Source organism: Glandiceps talaboti, chromosome 12 (assembly GCF_964340395.1).
Source record: "Glandiceps talaboti chromosome 12, keGlaTala1.1, whole genome shotgun sequence".
NCBI lineage: Eukaryota > Metazoa > Hemichordata > Enteropneusta > Spengelidae > Glandiceps > Glandiceps talaboti.
The window spans coordinates 24259442-24275813 of NC_135560.1; the positions used below are offsets into that span (position 1 = coordinate 24259442).

At 34.7% G+C, this 16372-nt stretch overlaps 1 protein-coding gene across 3 annotated transcripts; it reads right to left on the reverse strand.

Moving 5' to 3' along the window:
- Window positions 1–842: 842 nt before the first annotated feature.
- On the reverse strand, window positions 843–16326 carry LOC144443487 (phosphatidylinositol 3-kinase catalytic subunit type 3-like). 3 transcript variants are annotated; one of them, XM_078132975.1, is made up of 21 exons: window positions 16168–16326; window positions 15873–16012; window positions 15422–15610; window positions 14899–14956; window positions 14351–14436; window positions 13881–14094; window positions 12498–12593; window positions 11627–11698; window positions 10097–10201; window positions 9355–9633; window positions 8905–9044; window positions 7478–7607; window positions 6763–6939; window positions 6217–6333; window positions 5774–6043; window positions 5419–5553; window positions 4969–5053; window positions 4143–4386; window positions 3732–3822; window positions 2989–3114; window positions 843–2406 (listed from the first exon to the last, which is right to left on the reverse strand). In XM_078132975.1, exons 2-21 carry the CDS (start codon window positions 15962–15964, stop codon window positions 2392–2394), a joined length of 2721 nt encoding a protein of 906 aa, XP_077989101.1. In that variant the 5' UTR covers window positions 15965–16012; window positions 16168–16326; the 3' UTR covers window positions 843–2391. The 3 variants fall into 3 exon arrangements, with proteins under 3 accessions (XP_077989101.1, XP_077989103.1, XP_077989102.1); XM_078132977.1 differs by having other exon boundaries at window positions 15873–16015; XM_078132976.1 differs by having other exon boundaries at window positions 15873–16049.
- Between the last annotated feature and the right edge of the window lie 46 nt (window positions 16327–16372).

Here is a 16372-nt window from a genome sequence, read left to right on the forward strand (position 1 = left end):
AGGTAATGAAGTGGCAAGTTTAAATCTTGAGCAAAAGCTAGGTTTTGAATCTGTCACCATGTTACATGTAAAACTGTACTATCGGTAGTTGTAACTTGAGTATCATTTTTTTGATCAGACAACCAACCATAATATATTTACTGCAAATTGTTAAAATACCAATAAATAGACATTTTACATGTTAACCAGTGGTCAATATTAACCATAAGCAGTACAGAAATAGGTTGAAATCATAATCACCATTGAGGGTGTGGATTTTTAGGCGCAGACCCCAAATCAATTTGATTTTATTTATCGTGTATCAGCTACAAAGAATATGTTTACTGTTCCAGAAGCTAGTGCAGCTTGAAATAGTGAAATGTGTTTAAATGAAAGCATTGCAGTTCAAGTTTGATAACATAAATTTTAGGTACACTTAGATATTGTCATTGATATATCAGAATCATACAGAACATGTACGTGAATAAACTGTTATGTCAATGCTAGACTTTACATTCACTTCATGGTATAAGTCAATATGAATAAGTTATGTAGTGTACTTATGATAAAATAATGGTATACTATGTTGCTTTAAAAAGTAAAGTATCATACATATCACTGTACTTTACATATTAAGATAACTTTGAAATTTGTTGACACATGGAATAGTCAAATTGTCTGCAAATATGTTATCAGTATCTGTAATCACAAAAATTGTGGAAGGCACAAAAAATCTTTAATGGGGGGGGGATATTACATTTGCTTTGGTTAACTATCCATTGTGTTTCTTGAACATAGGACTGGTGTAAATTATATGTACCGGTATTTATTTTGTTTATATTATGTTTTTTTGTCAATGGCTGCACAAAATTCATGTAAATATACACAGACATTGTATAAATTGTACTGTGTAAACATTTAGTCTGTATATTTGGAGTGTACAAACTTTTTTACATAAATCACACAAGAGAAAAACTCTTTCAATAAAACATCTTCACTTTTTTACTTTGAAGTCTTCTGTGTCTTTATTTACAACATCAGTTTGTAAGTCGTATCGGTAAGTATATCAAATTGTATTTGATGTCATTGCACATGAGGGAAAAAAAAGTTGTTTACTGGTAACAATAAAATGATACTAGCATCTTCAGTACAAGTACTTTTTTTTGCTACAATTTTTTGAATATATTTTTGTATGCTGTAAATCTTAATTCTATTTTAGTCTCCAATCATAGAAATATTCTTTTGGAATTTATGACAAAAGCTTGGCTTCAAAATGACCATATTTACCCCAAAAAAACTGTATATATAAGATGTCCAACTGTTTGTACATGCATAACATCTAAACTGTCAATGGGTATATAACACTGAAAACAGAAATGAGTATATTGGTGTTTATAACATAGTTTTCATACAGCCTTCACATGGTATAGACTAGTGACCCACAGTGCCCTCAATTTGCATACAGAGGGTGCATTTGTTTTCTATTTTCCATAGGACACTATTACAGTAGTACAAGACTAGTCCTACTGATATTTTCTTTCACTCTTGAAAGAATACTTGTGTGGGAATATGATGTGTTATAAAACACTTATTGCTTGGCCTTATTTGGACACTAGTAGATGTCATATCACCCCTCATGCTATTGTGTAGCAAATGTTTTCCTCGGCTTTTAGCCTAGGGAAATATTTGCTGCATAACAATCCTTGGGATAATAGCCATCTACTAGTAGTAGTACCCTCATAGCCATCTACTAGTAGTAGTACCCTCATAGCCAAGCTATAAGTGTATAATACCACATAGTAACCTGACCATACAGTGAACACACTTTATCACATACAGTGTTATGTTACTACAGACCAGTCTACCTGTGGAACTACTCAAGTCAGCCTCCATGTAAGACTGACAGTTTTGTCTAAGAAAGCTTTCTCTCATGTCTTGGAGCTGAGCACAAATTCAAGCGTGGAAAGGCTATAACGTCAGTATGTCTTTGGATTATGGCATGATGTATACTATTCTTCATGTATGATATGGCTGTGTACACACATTACTACTGTGCATTCCTCAATCTTCCCTTGCCAGTGAAAATTCTTGACATCCTTGTTGGGAATTGTGTAAATATTCAATAATGAGGAATAAAGGTGGTTACATAAATTGTCCGGTTATAAGCCTGCCATCATATGGTACCTTCCATCAACAGTTTCTCTAAACAATGCGACATTAGAGATCCAGAATCTTAGTTGAACAAAAGAAACGGTTGATCTTTACACCCTGTATGGTAAATACCAAATACTTTATCCATGCACAACTTGTGTTGAAATGATCATTCTGCATTTTCAGGACCACTATTATATATAAAAGCAGGTAGTGGATTCTTTGGTGCATTGCACACATATTATCAATATGGGTCCTTCTTCACCTTTTCCAATACTGAAAGTATAAAAAGATTTATAGGTTTAATAGAAATCAAGATTAATCTAATTTTGTGACAAAGAGAAGGTGTGAAAACTAAAAATACAATCATATTGTGTTTGTTACACTGTGGCAACTTCTAAACATTACTTGTTAAACTTTTCAGTAGTTGATACTAGTAACTGCATTCTGGGACTCCATCAAATTATCTCTTACATTTAGATAGGAAAACATTCCTTATAACAACTTGTCCCTTGCACTGAGTGCTGTAGTCAAAACAACTTGTCCCTTGCACTGACTGCTGTAGTATATGACAACTTGTTCCTTGCACTGAGTGCTGTAATTATAACAACTTGTCCCTTGCACTGAGTGCTGTAGTATATGACAACTTGTTCCTTGCACTGAGTGCTGTAGTATATAACAACTTGTCCCTTGCACTGAGTGCTGTAGTATATAACAACTTGTCCCTTGCACTGAGTGCTGTAGTATATGACAACCTGAGAGTGCCTTAGTCAGTCACAGGATCATGTCTGACTACTCATTATACATATCATTTTACAACTACAACTAAATTCTAAGTTTAGAGTGGAAACTTCATACCTGGGCAAATTTATGGAATTGTTCAACCACAGCTGCAAACACAGCACCAGCACTAACATCTATTAATGTCTGCATGTAAAGGACTGCCTCTTCATCACTCAGATCCAAACGGAATTTATCTTGCACCTAATCAAATTGTAAAATAACAGTTTGATTAATAATTGGCAGGTACAGTCTAGGATAAATTATAAACAAATTTTGAAGTGATTGTTGTTCTTTCAATTTTCATATAGCTTTGTGATCATAATCACCATCGTTAGGAGTGGAGATACTCCCACATCACCTCCAACTGGAGACCAGAGTGACCACTAGTTTCTTGACATAAAAATCTTTGGAACTGTTGCCGGGACATAAATTTTTGATTATGTAATACTGGTCTCTAGAGGGCGCCATAGGCAGGAACATCAAACTTCAATATTGCTATAAAGATATTTACTAGGACAATCTCACAAACACATAAACACTGATTGAGATCAGATAATACAATAAATATGCAAAAACAATACTCATGTACTTGTAGCTAATGACAATATATTCTAACACTAGAATTTTGAGGCAAGATTTCCCTTGGAGTAGCCCAGAGTGGTCTAAACAGCTACATCACTGTATGCATAGCAAGTATTACATAATTAACCCATCTTTGAAGTAAAATCTCATCAAATTAGAGTTTACATTGAAGTGCTAAAATGATTGGCAATATATTGTAACTTGTAAGAAAGAAGTATATTTAAAATACAACGTACCTTCTTTACTGTCTTGTCAGGTTCTAATGCAATATCAGGAACATTAGCATCAACCATCAATGAAAATAAATTCAATATCAGGTTTGCATATCTGAAAAGATAACATGGAAGTACAAGTTTGGATGTAGGATTTTGGTAGTGAATTCAGATTGACTTCATAATTTTAAATATTGTAAGCAGAAGTACCTATACCCTGAATACATATACTAGCACTCGTACCTTATGGGGTTCTGTTATCTGTCATGACACAGTGATCATGGTTTCGTGAACATGGAAAAGTTTGCATGACGTACATTTGCATGTTTTCACTATTGTACTGCATCGACGTTACAAATGGTTAGTATGTGTGCACACTGATACAAGTAATTCACTGTTACATTATGTAATAATAATGTAGATTACAACACCTACCTTCTGAGATGAAGGAAAGCGGTATAGCAATACTTTCTAAAATCTTGATACTGTTCACTGTTAGCACCACCCATAGCTTCTATCATTTCCTTACTGAGTTTCATAGGAGGTGGTAAAGGTTTAGGATCTCTACCCAGAATGTAACCAAAGTCTACGTGGAATAGATGACCTGATGCTGTCAGTAGTAGATTGTCTAAATGTCTATCACCTACACCAAGTATATAGGTAATCACACAGTAACCAGCTAAAGATGGAAACAAAGTAACAATTAAAGTCAGAGCTTTCATGAAATGGTAACAAGCACCACATATAAAATGTAAAACAGTATTCTTCTTATCAGTCATAATTAAGTATAACATAGATTCTATTGGGAGGACAATGTTAACAATGTCTGTATCTTACCAAAGCAGTCTAACATTTGTGAAGTTGTGTAGACAATCCTTAATGTTTTTTCTCATAAAACTGAGGATCTAGGAAAATACATGTGACCTACAAGTCAAAAGATGAGAGGCGACAAAAGCCTTCATATCAATCATGAGTATTTTGTCTGAATGAAGACAAATACAGGATAATAGTATAATTACACCTCCCATAAGCATATATATATAAAATCAGGAAAAATGACAGTGATTTGGAACATTATGACTCATGTTTTGAGCACCACAGAACTATTAAATGTGGTAGACATGCTTTGTTGTGGTGTAGAATGACCAGGGTATAAATCTCATAGTTTTGTTCAGACACATTCAACTTGGCTTGCATGTGGTATATTAAGAAATGAATGGCAAATTGCAACATAAATGTATTATGTTATTTTTCTACTCACCACAGCTTTTGACATAGGTATCCATCACATCCTGATGTATTCCATACGGACCACTCTCACTGGGAGCATGCTTTCTGAAAAAATTCTACAAAATACATAAAGGACAATTAAAATGATATCTAGCATTATGGAATACAGAGTGACTGGATATAGTGTCATGGGTAAAAGAAGTCTTAGAGTTATGATGTCATTCATTTATCAATACTTATATGCTAGTTATAATTCTAATAATCTTTATTCATCCAAATAAGTTCAGAAATTTGTTGAATGGTCACCACTGAGCAGCACCCTAGTGCCCTAGTGTTGAAGAAGCAGGAGGAAACGGGAGTACCCGGGGAAAACCTGTGATGTGTGGCCAGGTCAAACTGAGCATCACCCTTCTTACATACAGACCTGGGCTAAATCATTGGGCTAAATGTGTACAAGTTAACCACCGTGCTCACTTCTTACCTGTATACTGCCATCATTAGACAATACATCAGCTACTGGTACTGACTCAATAAACTGAACAAATCCGTGACGAGGACTGGTTGCTATAGCCTTGTAAGTTGTCAATTTCAAATCTAAATTCTCCTGTCTTAATAGCTATAACAAAATCAAAAAAATAATTCACAGAATCAGTGTATTTCAAATGATAATGCCTTTATCAGTTGCATGCAGATGAAACCAATACATAAAAGCTAAGACAAACTAGTATTCAGGCCAATCAACCACTGATAGTACAGACACTTATTCATGTGAAATACAGATATTGCAGAAAAATGTTTAGATGTGGATAGTTCCCCTTTAACAATAACAAACTTACTGTGTCCATCAAGTGTACAATTTGTAGTATCAGCTGATCCTGTCTCAAGTCATCACCATTTTTAAACAATGTTGCATATTCCCTGTTGTCCACAGTTTTGAATGTCAATTTACATGGCATCAAAGCACTCTTGAACAGGGTAGCCTTTTCTACCACTATACCATTGACTTTGACCTCTGGGTCAAGGGGTAAAGGTAATGGTTCAAAGTGCACAAAGTTGACCTTGTTTCCTTCGCTGTTGTCTGATAGTGATGCTTGAAGCCTTTCAATCTGCAAAATATAAGGATTTTCTTCACACAGATGTAACAAAATAATGTTTCTTTTATCTATAATAAATTAAATACAAAAAACTGACTGGAATTTTCAATTAGGTTCATGTTAAAGCAAATTTCATCAAGAATAATCTTTCTAAACATTTGGAAACTATATCTTAAAATGCATACCTTCTTTTTTCGATTTCCACTTTCTCTTACCACACCCTTCATGAGTATAACAAGTCTGTCAACAAACGTCTGCTGTCTTGCTAGCAATGATCTCCTGATCCGACATTCACGTCCTCCCTGGAAGATAAAGGTGAAAGGTGAAAGGTGAAAGGTTGACATGTAGTCAAAGGTTAAAGGTCAAGTCACTGAAGAAAGCTTAGGTGTGGTATTCAATCGAGTCCATGTCTTTTTATGTTACAATCAGTATGTATATGTAGAGGGGTATATCTAATACTGACTTAGGTACTTCAAACTTTTATCATTTTATTTCATTTGAATGACAACAATGGTCATTTTTGACATCTGGAACACTCTTTACCGAGATTGGATTTGTGCTGTGACAATTTCATTGAAAGACAGATTCCAATTTATCAATTTGTTTATTCTTTATCGAGATCGGATTTGTCCTGCGACAATTTCATTGAAAGACAGATTCCAATTTATCATTTAAAAGTTAGCACTTTGTCTTTGTATAGTCACATTGTTTGCAATTGTCACCTTACTGACCTTAATCAGAGCCTGACTAAACCTCTTCATGACAGTTATGTACATCTCAGATGTCCTGTTATCTTTGGATAAACTGTCCTGATCATCACACTCCACCAGTAAAAACCAATAAAAATAACTAGCCAATGTGGAATTATGACAGGCTCTGCTAATTAGAAAGGTGGCCAAATCGTACTGCTACAAAACAAAACAAAAAAAACATCACAGTTACTTCTAGAAAAAGATAACAAAATTTACATGATTGTATATTTATATGACTTTGATAAAAATAATTTGTTTGCCCCTTGTCCTTCTACAAACAGATCCTACACACTGTGATGACAACTTGTACAAATATATGCATTTTACAAGTCATAACAAAGCTGATTTGGACAAACAAATTTATGCCTCTGTTGCTCACTACCATAAAATAGGTTGTAGACAGTATGGCAATTTCAAGAATTAGATCTCCAGTCACTTTCAAAACAACCAATATACTGACACTTTTTTCCGGACCTAAACCTTATCTGTCTTTTCTGGTCTTTTCTGGCCTAAGTTTTGCTATGATTTTGGACCAGATAACTACTTGCACAACCTTATACTGTACGATACATCATTCCGCCCTCTCCAGCATGAATGGCTTGACCAATGCATGAGGGCACTTATACCATACAGACTAAACCTTATATTCATTATGTCATCAGAAGATTTGGACATGATATAATCTTTATCTTACCTCTTCTTCAATGACAGGTTCACTATCCTCTTGTTTGCTAGACATTGGTTCTGGGCTTGGAGAGTCTATATCTGAAGACTGTGAAGATCTTCTAGATACAGGACTTGTCACCGTTGGAGTACTTGGAAGTCTTGAGAATAACAAACCACAAAATACAACTAGTTTAGTCATTTTGCTTTGTGAAAAACACATACATTTAAATGTTTTAATTATTTACGATCTTTTATATAGTACTGATTACCACTCCAAATTTGTAATATGTACATTGGAACAAACATCTCATGTAAAAGAAAGGTAACTCAATAACAAACTAAAAATAAAATCAATTGTTGGGTCTGCATATACTAATTCTAGTAATATTACAAGAAATATATTTATTTTCAACTGGAATTAGAAAGGTTTACATATTTTTGTATGTACTGATATTTATAGCAAATCAAAAAGCTGATAGGCTGGCATACTGTACTTAAAAGAGCTACAATCTGATTGGCTGGCATACTGTACTTAAAAGAGCTACAATATACAAATAAAATCTCTATCACCCTGAGCCCACCCTTTCCCCCTGTGACATTACCAATCATGAAGACTTGTTCTGAACATAGTCATTGTTGTAGACACCTTCCCTCACACTTGCATGTAACAATAAATCTGTCAGCTTATGGTAGCAGATATGAGTAACAATAAATCTGTAAGCCTATGCTAGCAGATATGAGTAACAATAAATCTGTAAGCCTATGCTAGCAGATATGAGTAACAATAAATCTGTCATCCTATGCTAGCAGATATGAGTAACAATAAATCTGTCATCCTATGCTAGCAGATATGAGTAACAATAAATCTGTAAGCCTATGCTAGCAGATATGAGTAACAATAAATCTGTAAGCCTATGCTAGCAGATATGAGTAACAATAAATCTGTAAGCCTATGCTAGCAGATATGAGTAACAATAAATCTGTAAGCCTATGCTAGCAGATATGAGTAACAATAAATCTGTAAGCCTATGCTAGCAGATATGAGTAACAATAAATCTGTAAGCCTATGCTAGCAGATATGAGTAACAATAAATCTGTAAGCCTATGCTAGCAGATATGAGTAACAATAAATCTGTAAGCCTATGCTAGCAGATATGAGTAACAATAAATCTGTAAGCCTATGCTAGCAGATATGAGTAACAATAAATCTGTAAGCCTATGCTAGCAGATATGAGTAACCATAAATCTGTCAGCCTATGCTAGCAGATATGAGTAACAATAAATCTGTCAGCCTATGCTAGCAGATATGAGTAACAATAAATCTGTAAGCCTATGCTAGCAGATATGAGTAACCATAAATCTGTCAGCCTATGCTAGCAGATATGAGTAACAATAAATCTGTCAGCCTATGCTAGCAGATATGAGTTTATTAAACAAGAAATCTTTACAACATACCTTTCTCTATCTCCTGGTGAAGTTTCTGACAAGAAAATCTGTGATTCTCTTTTAGGTGGCGATTCAAGACCAGCTTTTATTTCATCAAAGTTTTCATATTTCAAAGCCTGGACTAGTTGAAGAAGATACAGTAACAATTCCTACAATGAAAATAGAGTAAATTGTCAGTTATGCAAAGGGAAGGCTAATGTATGCATTATTCTCTGATCTTCTCAGTGTTTTTGTTTTGACAGCTCAAAGAATTTCAAGGACGGCTTTTATTGAATCCTGAAATTTCATAATTTTAACTTAGTTTTACCAAATACTGTACATCTACCAGACAGGCTTTGCATATCACACCCCCACCCCCACCCCCACCCCACCCCACAAATACACAATCCCTCTTTTTCCATGACCACCTATCTCACAGCATACCTTCTAACTTTAGGGCTTAGTAGACACTGTACATACCTCATCTTTGGCTTGTTGAAGTCTTGCTACTGCATACCTTCTAACTGTAGGGTTGGTAAACTGTGGTGATAACAACTCCAAGGCATCAGCTACATCAATAACTTGCCATTTACCTAGTAAATCTAATGCTTGTTTTGCTTCCTGTGGTAGATTCCAGTTGACACATTTCAGGAACTTTGTCAGGGCTTGTTTTTGATTTGTTAAATAGAATCTAAACTTCCAAAGTAAATCTTCCTCTTCTGACGTGAGTGTTTTGGTAGGAGAGTAACCGACAATAACCTGTTGTGAAATATAATAATCAGATATTATCACTGATAACATCAGAAGTATTTTCCTTTTTTGAGGAACGAGTCTAAGACAAGTAAGACGAATAACAAGGTCTATATCAAGGCCATGGTCAAGGTCGGGGTCTACGCATCACCAACATCGCAATAGATACACAAAAAATAACAAAGGACTATACACAGGCTATGTCTATTAGCCACTAATGTACACATGTATATTGTATGCAAATGACAAACACAAATCCATGTGGTTTTCAAGTGTACAAATATTCACATGCTACTTCATACACAAAATATGATGTATACATAATGAAACTGTGCAATGAGAAGACAGATGTCATTTGTTTTATAAGTATATTTTTTGTATGTACATCTATCAATTCTAAAAGTACTTCTTATAACATCTGGAGGATGTAAGTTCTTACATTCATGGATTGACTTTTAAATACTGTACTTACATTAAGTTGATCTCTTGTTGCAGCATTAGGTTTCAGATCTCTATCAGATACTCCACTTCGTACACTACGTGCCAATTTGTGATGTTTACTTTCAACTAAATTTTCCTACAAGAGAGTTTAACAAGAATTTTTATACTCGAATACAAAGCTGGTCGTTTAACAAAACCTTCTACAAAAAGTACATTTCATACCAGGAAGTGTTGTACCAACATAGAATGCAGAAATGTTTGTTTCCAATTGGCCTCCTTTCAACAAGAACAGGGTAGTATCAATATTTGAAGTTTTTCCAATACAGTAAGCAGACCTTCTACATTATCTAAGAGAAGTACCATTCTGGTACATCAAGGTCAGTTTACAGTGTGTTGACATAGAAGATAATATAGTCTGAACTGTAGCTAAAATAGCATATTTCATAGAATTATTTCTAAGGTTATCCCCAGACATAAGTGGAGTTTCAATACTCATAATCATTGTAAAGTGTGTTGACCTCTGTGTAGATTCATACTAAAACGTGTTAATTCCTGGCAAAAATTGAAAACATGATGTACAAACAAATGTTGCAGGTGCCATTTTGAGTACTGACTATTGCTGACCAGTTTGTCAGTTTAGGACTGAAATCAGTTTTATTTTATCTTGAAATGATTGATGAACAGTTTCAAAGATTTTTCTTTAGAGTTTGCGGACACTTTGAAATACACTATGCCAAAATTACACACTGTGCTTCTTGTACAACAGTCAAACTGAATGATCACCATAACCATCAATGTGTTGAGTCAAAGTTACAACACACAGAGTGGTTGGTGTATAAACTAACACTGTAAACTAACCATCAATGTGTTGAGTCAAAGTTACAACACACAGAGTGGTTGGTGTATAAACTAACACTGCAAAGTAACCATCAATGTATTGAGTCAAAGTTACAACACACAGAGTGGTTGGTGTATAAACTAACAGTAACACTGCAATCTAACCATCAATGTGTTGAGTCAAAGTTACAACACACAGAATGGTTGGTGTATAAACTAACACTGCAATCTAACCATCAATGTGTTGAGTCAAAGTTACAATACACAGAATGGTTGGTGTATAAACTAACACTGCAATCTAACCATCAATGTGTTGAGTCAAAGTTACAACACACAGAGTGGTTGGTGTATAAACTAACACTGCAAACTAACCATCAATGTGTTGAGTCAAAGTTACAACACACAGAGTGGTTGGTGTATAAACTAACAGTAACACTGCAATCTAACCATCAATGTGTTGAGTCAAAGTTACAACACACAGAGTGGTTGGTGTATAAACTAACACTGCAATCTAACCATCAATGTGTTGAGTCAAAGTTACAATACACAGAATGGTTGGTGTATAAACTAACACTGCAATCTAACCATCAATGTGTTGAGTCAAAGTTACAATACACAGAATGGTTGGTGTATAAACTAACACTGCAAACTAACCATCAATGTGTTGAGTCAAAGTTACAACACACAGAATGGTTGGCATATTAATCAACATAAACTAACTAACCATCAAAATTTCAGGATCTGGTACTTTGACAATCTCTGCTGAGGGCTTGACTTGAACTACTTCATCAGCATCCTGAAACAGATGACATGAGAATGTTGAAAGAACAGAGTATTTGTAAACCCACCATCTTGAATGGTGAATTATGGGGGATGTAGTATTATTCCATCGACAAACATGAAGCAGTGTTGTAAACAATCACTAGTATTGTTTGTAACAGCAAATAATCCAGTCTTAGTTACCCATACCACTGCATATGGGTTGTCCAAGATTAGGAATTACCACAACTATAATTTATTCGCTAGTCACTTGACTTGTATGCAGGCAGTTTGAATTATAACATAAGTTAATTGTTAGTCATACTGGCAGTACAAACATACAGATAGAAATTTGTGTTACATGATGAATATCATTTCATAATTTGTTATTGAGCTAAACTACTTTATCAAATATTCTGTTAGCACAAACAAATTATGACTTGGATTTAACAGCTTTCCAAGAAAGTGAGTTCACTCTGAGCAAACCAGTAACTCATAAATAGTTCACATTTAAACTTTATATGGGGTGAACATCAAAAGGACACTGAGGTAGGAATTATAGTTTGTTCCTCCTGAATAACTAAACTTTTAACAATCCATCAAGTGTGATACCAGGATACCACAGAAACTTATGTTATCCTAGACTGAAAAGTCCAGTCCCCGTCTCCACTTACGTAACCTCTTGCTGTGTGAAAGGCTATGTAACTTGTAAGCACAGAAGAGGACTGGACTTTTCAGTCTAATGACATCCCCATAAGCTCCATTTTCATTCTCGATATATATATTCTAAAGAACACACAATAAAGATTTCATTTTCCAAATATATGAACACCTACCTTTTCAAAATAAACTACAGAATGATCCACATTATCAAAATGAATACGAGGAAACTCCACCATGAGGAACAAAAAATTGGAATTACGTTTCTCTTTCTGTTAACAGAAGTAAAACTACAGTTAGAATAGAAAATGTGTTATGAAAACGAACACATTCATAATATATCCTTCATTTTATATCCATTTAAGATGGAGGGAGGGATGGTTGGAGGGGAGGGAGGGAGGGAGGGAGGCAACCAAGCAAAAATTATGTGATTTGAAATCATGAAATGACTCTCCAGAACCCAAAGTTTATGAAAATGTCTCTATATCATTGAGTGGCATTCCCCTTTAATAAATCAATACCACGGTGTTACAGACTTCTTTCATAATGGTATCGTAATAACAGTGGTTAGCACTATAAACTTGAAGGTATTCACATGATAGTACTACATACAACAGATTTTATTTCATATTGGTAATAACAGTGGTTAGTACTACAACTATAAACCTGAAGGTATTCACTGATAATACTATATTCTACAGACTTTATTTCATATTGGTAATAACAGTGGTTAGTACTACAACTATAAACTTGAAGGTATTCACGTGATAATACTACATACTACAGACCTTCATTTCATATTGGTAATAACAGTGGTTAGTACTATAAACTTGAAGGTATTCACATGATAATACTATATTCTACAGACTTTATTTCACATAGGTAATAACAGTGGTTAGTACTACAACTATAAACTTGAAGGTATTCACATGATAATACTATATTCTACAGACTTTATTTCACATAGGTAATAACAGTGGTTAGTACTACAACTATAAACTTGAAGGTATTCACATGATAATACTATATTATACAGACTTTATTTCACATAGGTAATAACAGTGGTTAGTACTACAACTATAAACTTGAAGGTATTCACATGATAGTACTATATACTACAGACCTTTATTTCACATAGGTAATAACAGTGGTTAGTACTACAACTATAAACTTGAAGGTATTCACGTGATAATACTATATACTACAGACCTTTATTTCACATAGGTAATAACAGTGGTTAGTACTACAACTATAAACTTGAAGGTATTCACATGATAGTACTATATACTACAGACCTTTATTTCACATAGGTAATAACAGTGGTTAGTACTACAACTATAAACTTGAAGGTATTCACGTGATAATACTACATACTACAGACCTTCATTTCATATTGGTAATAACAGTGGTTAGTACTATAAACTTGAAGGTATTCACATGATAATACTATATTCTACAGACTTTATTTCACATAGGTAATAACAGTGGTTAGTAATAGTACTACAACTTGAAGGTATTCACATGATAATACTACATACAACAAATACTTTATAAAATACCTCATTAATCATCTCAATTTCTCTAAATGTGAGTCTATCCAACCAGTCCACTTTTACCATGTGACCTTTCCTGTGTTTCTTGGTTAGTTTGGAAAGTCTGGACATCTGATCATCACCAGTTCCCAAAGACTTTCCTGGAGTTTTTGTCACCATGCTACCATCACCTTCAATGTCTGGCCAGACACGTAAATCATGCATACCCTGACGGAATGTACTACAAACAAAATGAAAAACAAACACTTTAGGCATGTACTATGATTAACAAGTCTTCATAAAAGACAGTCCAATTTCCACCCAGCTACAGTTGTACACAAAGATACTACTGAGTCTGTTCATGGTCATGATTTAATCTCACAATATACTGTATGCAAGTACTTGTCACAGTTTAAGGTACAGGATAAAAAGAGGTAACCATTTTAATAGTGACAGTGTGATGGACCAGTGGATGGAGGGTCTATGGATGGACTTACCCATTTTTTCCAAACAATGATACAGTTGTACCACCTACTGGAATGGCTTTCCTTGGTCCATACAGATCCCATACAGTAAATGCAGCCTGTTATGAATATATTGAAATATCATAAATAAGATAGAAAACAGGAGGAAACATCGCATACATGATTTTAATAGTGCAACTCAACTTATTCAATTTCTCTTCCCAATATTATGTGTATGTGATTATGATTAGGATAATAACACAGCATTTAAATGACTGACATCAGGATGGTAAAGAACCTGCCATGTAGGGATTTTGCTCTTACTTTTCCCTTACCAGACTCAGGTTTTGGCTTGCAGTCATTTACTTTATTGGAACTTTAGCTAGAAGTTCTTACTGGATTTTTAAGAACCAACTCAAGACAGTTGAACTATGCAATGCACTACCATATTATTAAATCTTCACTGCAGGAAATAATAATCTAATTATAAATTTGAATAAACAACTGCAAGCACAAAATTCCCACATGACTGGATTCTAAGCTTGGTAGAACCCTGATATAACATGAAAATATGAACCTACCTGTGCACTTCTAGGCAAATCACAGAATCTGACGGGTAGTGTCAACCATTCATTCCAACTATAAATAAACAATACAAATATGAGAATATTAAATATTGTACTCTAATACAAACATCACAGAAAGACAATAATTAAAGGGGAACACCACTCCAGGAAATAATGACATATTTGTAAACTACAGGTTCCAGAAAGTCATTTCATGATTTGTAAAGTACGATTTCAGTAACATTGTGCCTCATTTGGGAATTTTTGCTGTTGGCCGGTGACAGTGACGGCATCATGGGAGTCAACAGAAAACCATAAACAACAGGTGAATAATGAATATTCATAGAGTTTTCACTGAAGATAATAAGCACTTAGGAGTCATGAATATTCATTGTTCCCCTATTGCATATCCAGAATGATGGCCTCTTGTCAAGGCCATGATAGCCATTATGTATATCAATAAATATAGGTGAACATCTCATAGGAAATAAACTTGAAACTTGATAGAATATAAGTGAATAATTGGTAAGTTTCTCACTTCCAACGTGTGCTGAATGGCCTGTAAGAAGTCCTTGTTGGCAGGCCCAGAGGTCTTCCATCGGCAAACACTTGACATGTGACGTACATATCTGAACACCCATCTTGATATAAACCAGAATAACGTAGCTGTGGGTCTTCCACTAATGCCCTGAAACTCTTCCGTTCTCGTGTCCCTTCAAGGGTGCCTCTAGAGTAGATAGATTAATAAAATATATGCATATCACATGTAATCACAGCTGTGCGTACAACTTCTTCAAACGATTCATAAGTTGTTATGGTTCGGGGTTTTGGTCTTGAGCATGATCTCTTCCGGGCTCAAAGCTTGCAAGTCGTGCCAATGTTTTGATACATAGAACACATCTGACACGTCAACTTAAATTCATTTTTCTAGAGTAGTTCAATTGTTTGGCTTCAAATCTCGTGTTTAATCATAACGTAGCTATACTTACATTTTAATTTGAACATTTACGTCCAAATCACAGCTGTAAACATAGGTGAATCTGTCTGCTCCCGGGGCCGCCATGTTTATGTACTGATGCATCCTGGGAAATTTAACTTTTATATGAGGCGTAATACAGGTAGTACATTTCTGCTATATAGAAATAACAGGACACTTGTCATGTCTCCTAAAAAAATTGAACAAACAGACTACGATAACAAGTCACTATCTCAGTGTCAAGCGTCTCCAATCGCTAAGACAACCGATAGCTTAGCATGATTTGCATGAGAAAGGAAAGGTTTTACCTTGTCTGACAATTAAAAACGAAAGCATTGTGCCGAGTTGACCCGAATGAATGGAAGTGTTCATCGGGTGTGTTCGTCCAACGTCCTACGATTCGTTTCACCTGACAATAAAGAACTTCCTGTAAAATGGCACAAGAGTATTTAGAGAAAAATCCAATTCTTTTATTTCACTGTCAAAATGTAAATTCGAGAAGGATCCACCCTT

Bases quoted from the DNA above. Each gene is read 5' to 3' on its own strand.
- LOC144443487 (XM_078132975.1), bottom strand. From the start codon at position 15,964: ATGCATCAGTACATAAACATGGCGGCCCCGGGAGCAGACAGATTCACC. The intron at 12,594-13,880 runs GTATTTTATAAA...TTCTGTTAACAG, and splicing joins AAATTGAGATGATTAATGAG to AAAGAGAAACGTAATTCCAA. The intron at 3,115-3,731 runs GTACGTTGTATT...CAATTTGATTAG, and splicing joins CTGACAAGACAGTAAAGAAG to GTGCAAGATAAATTCCGTTT.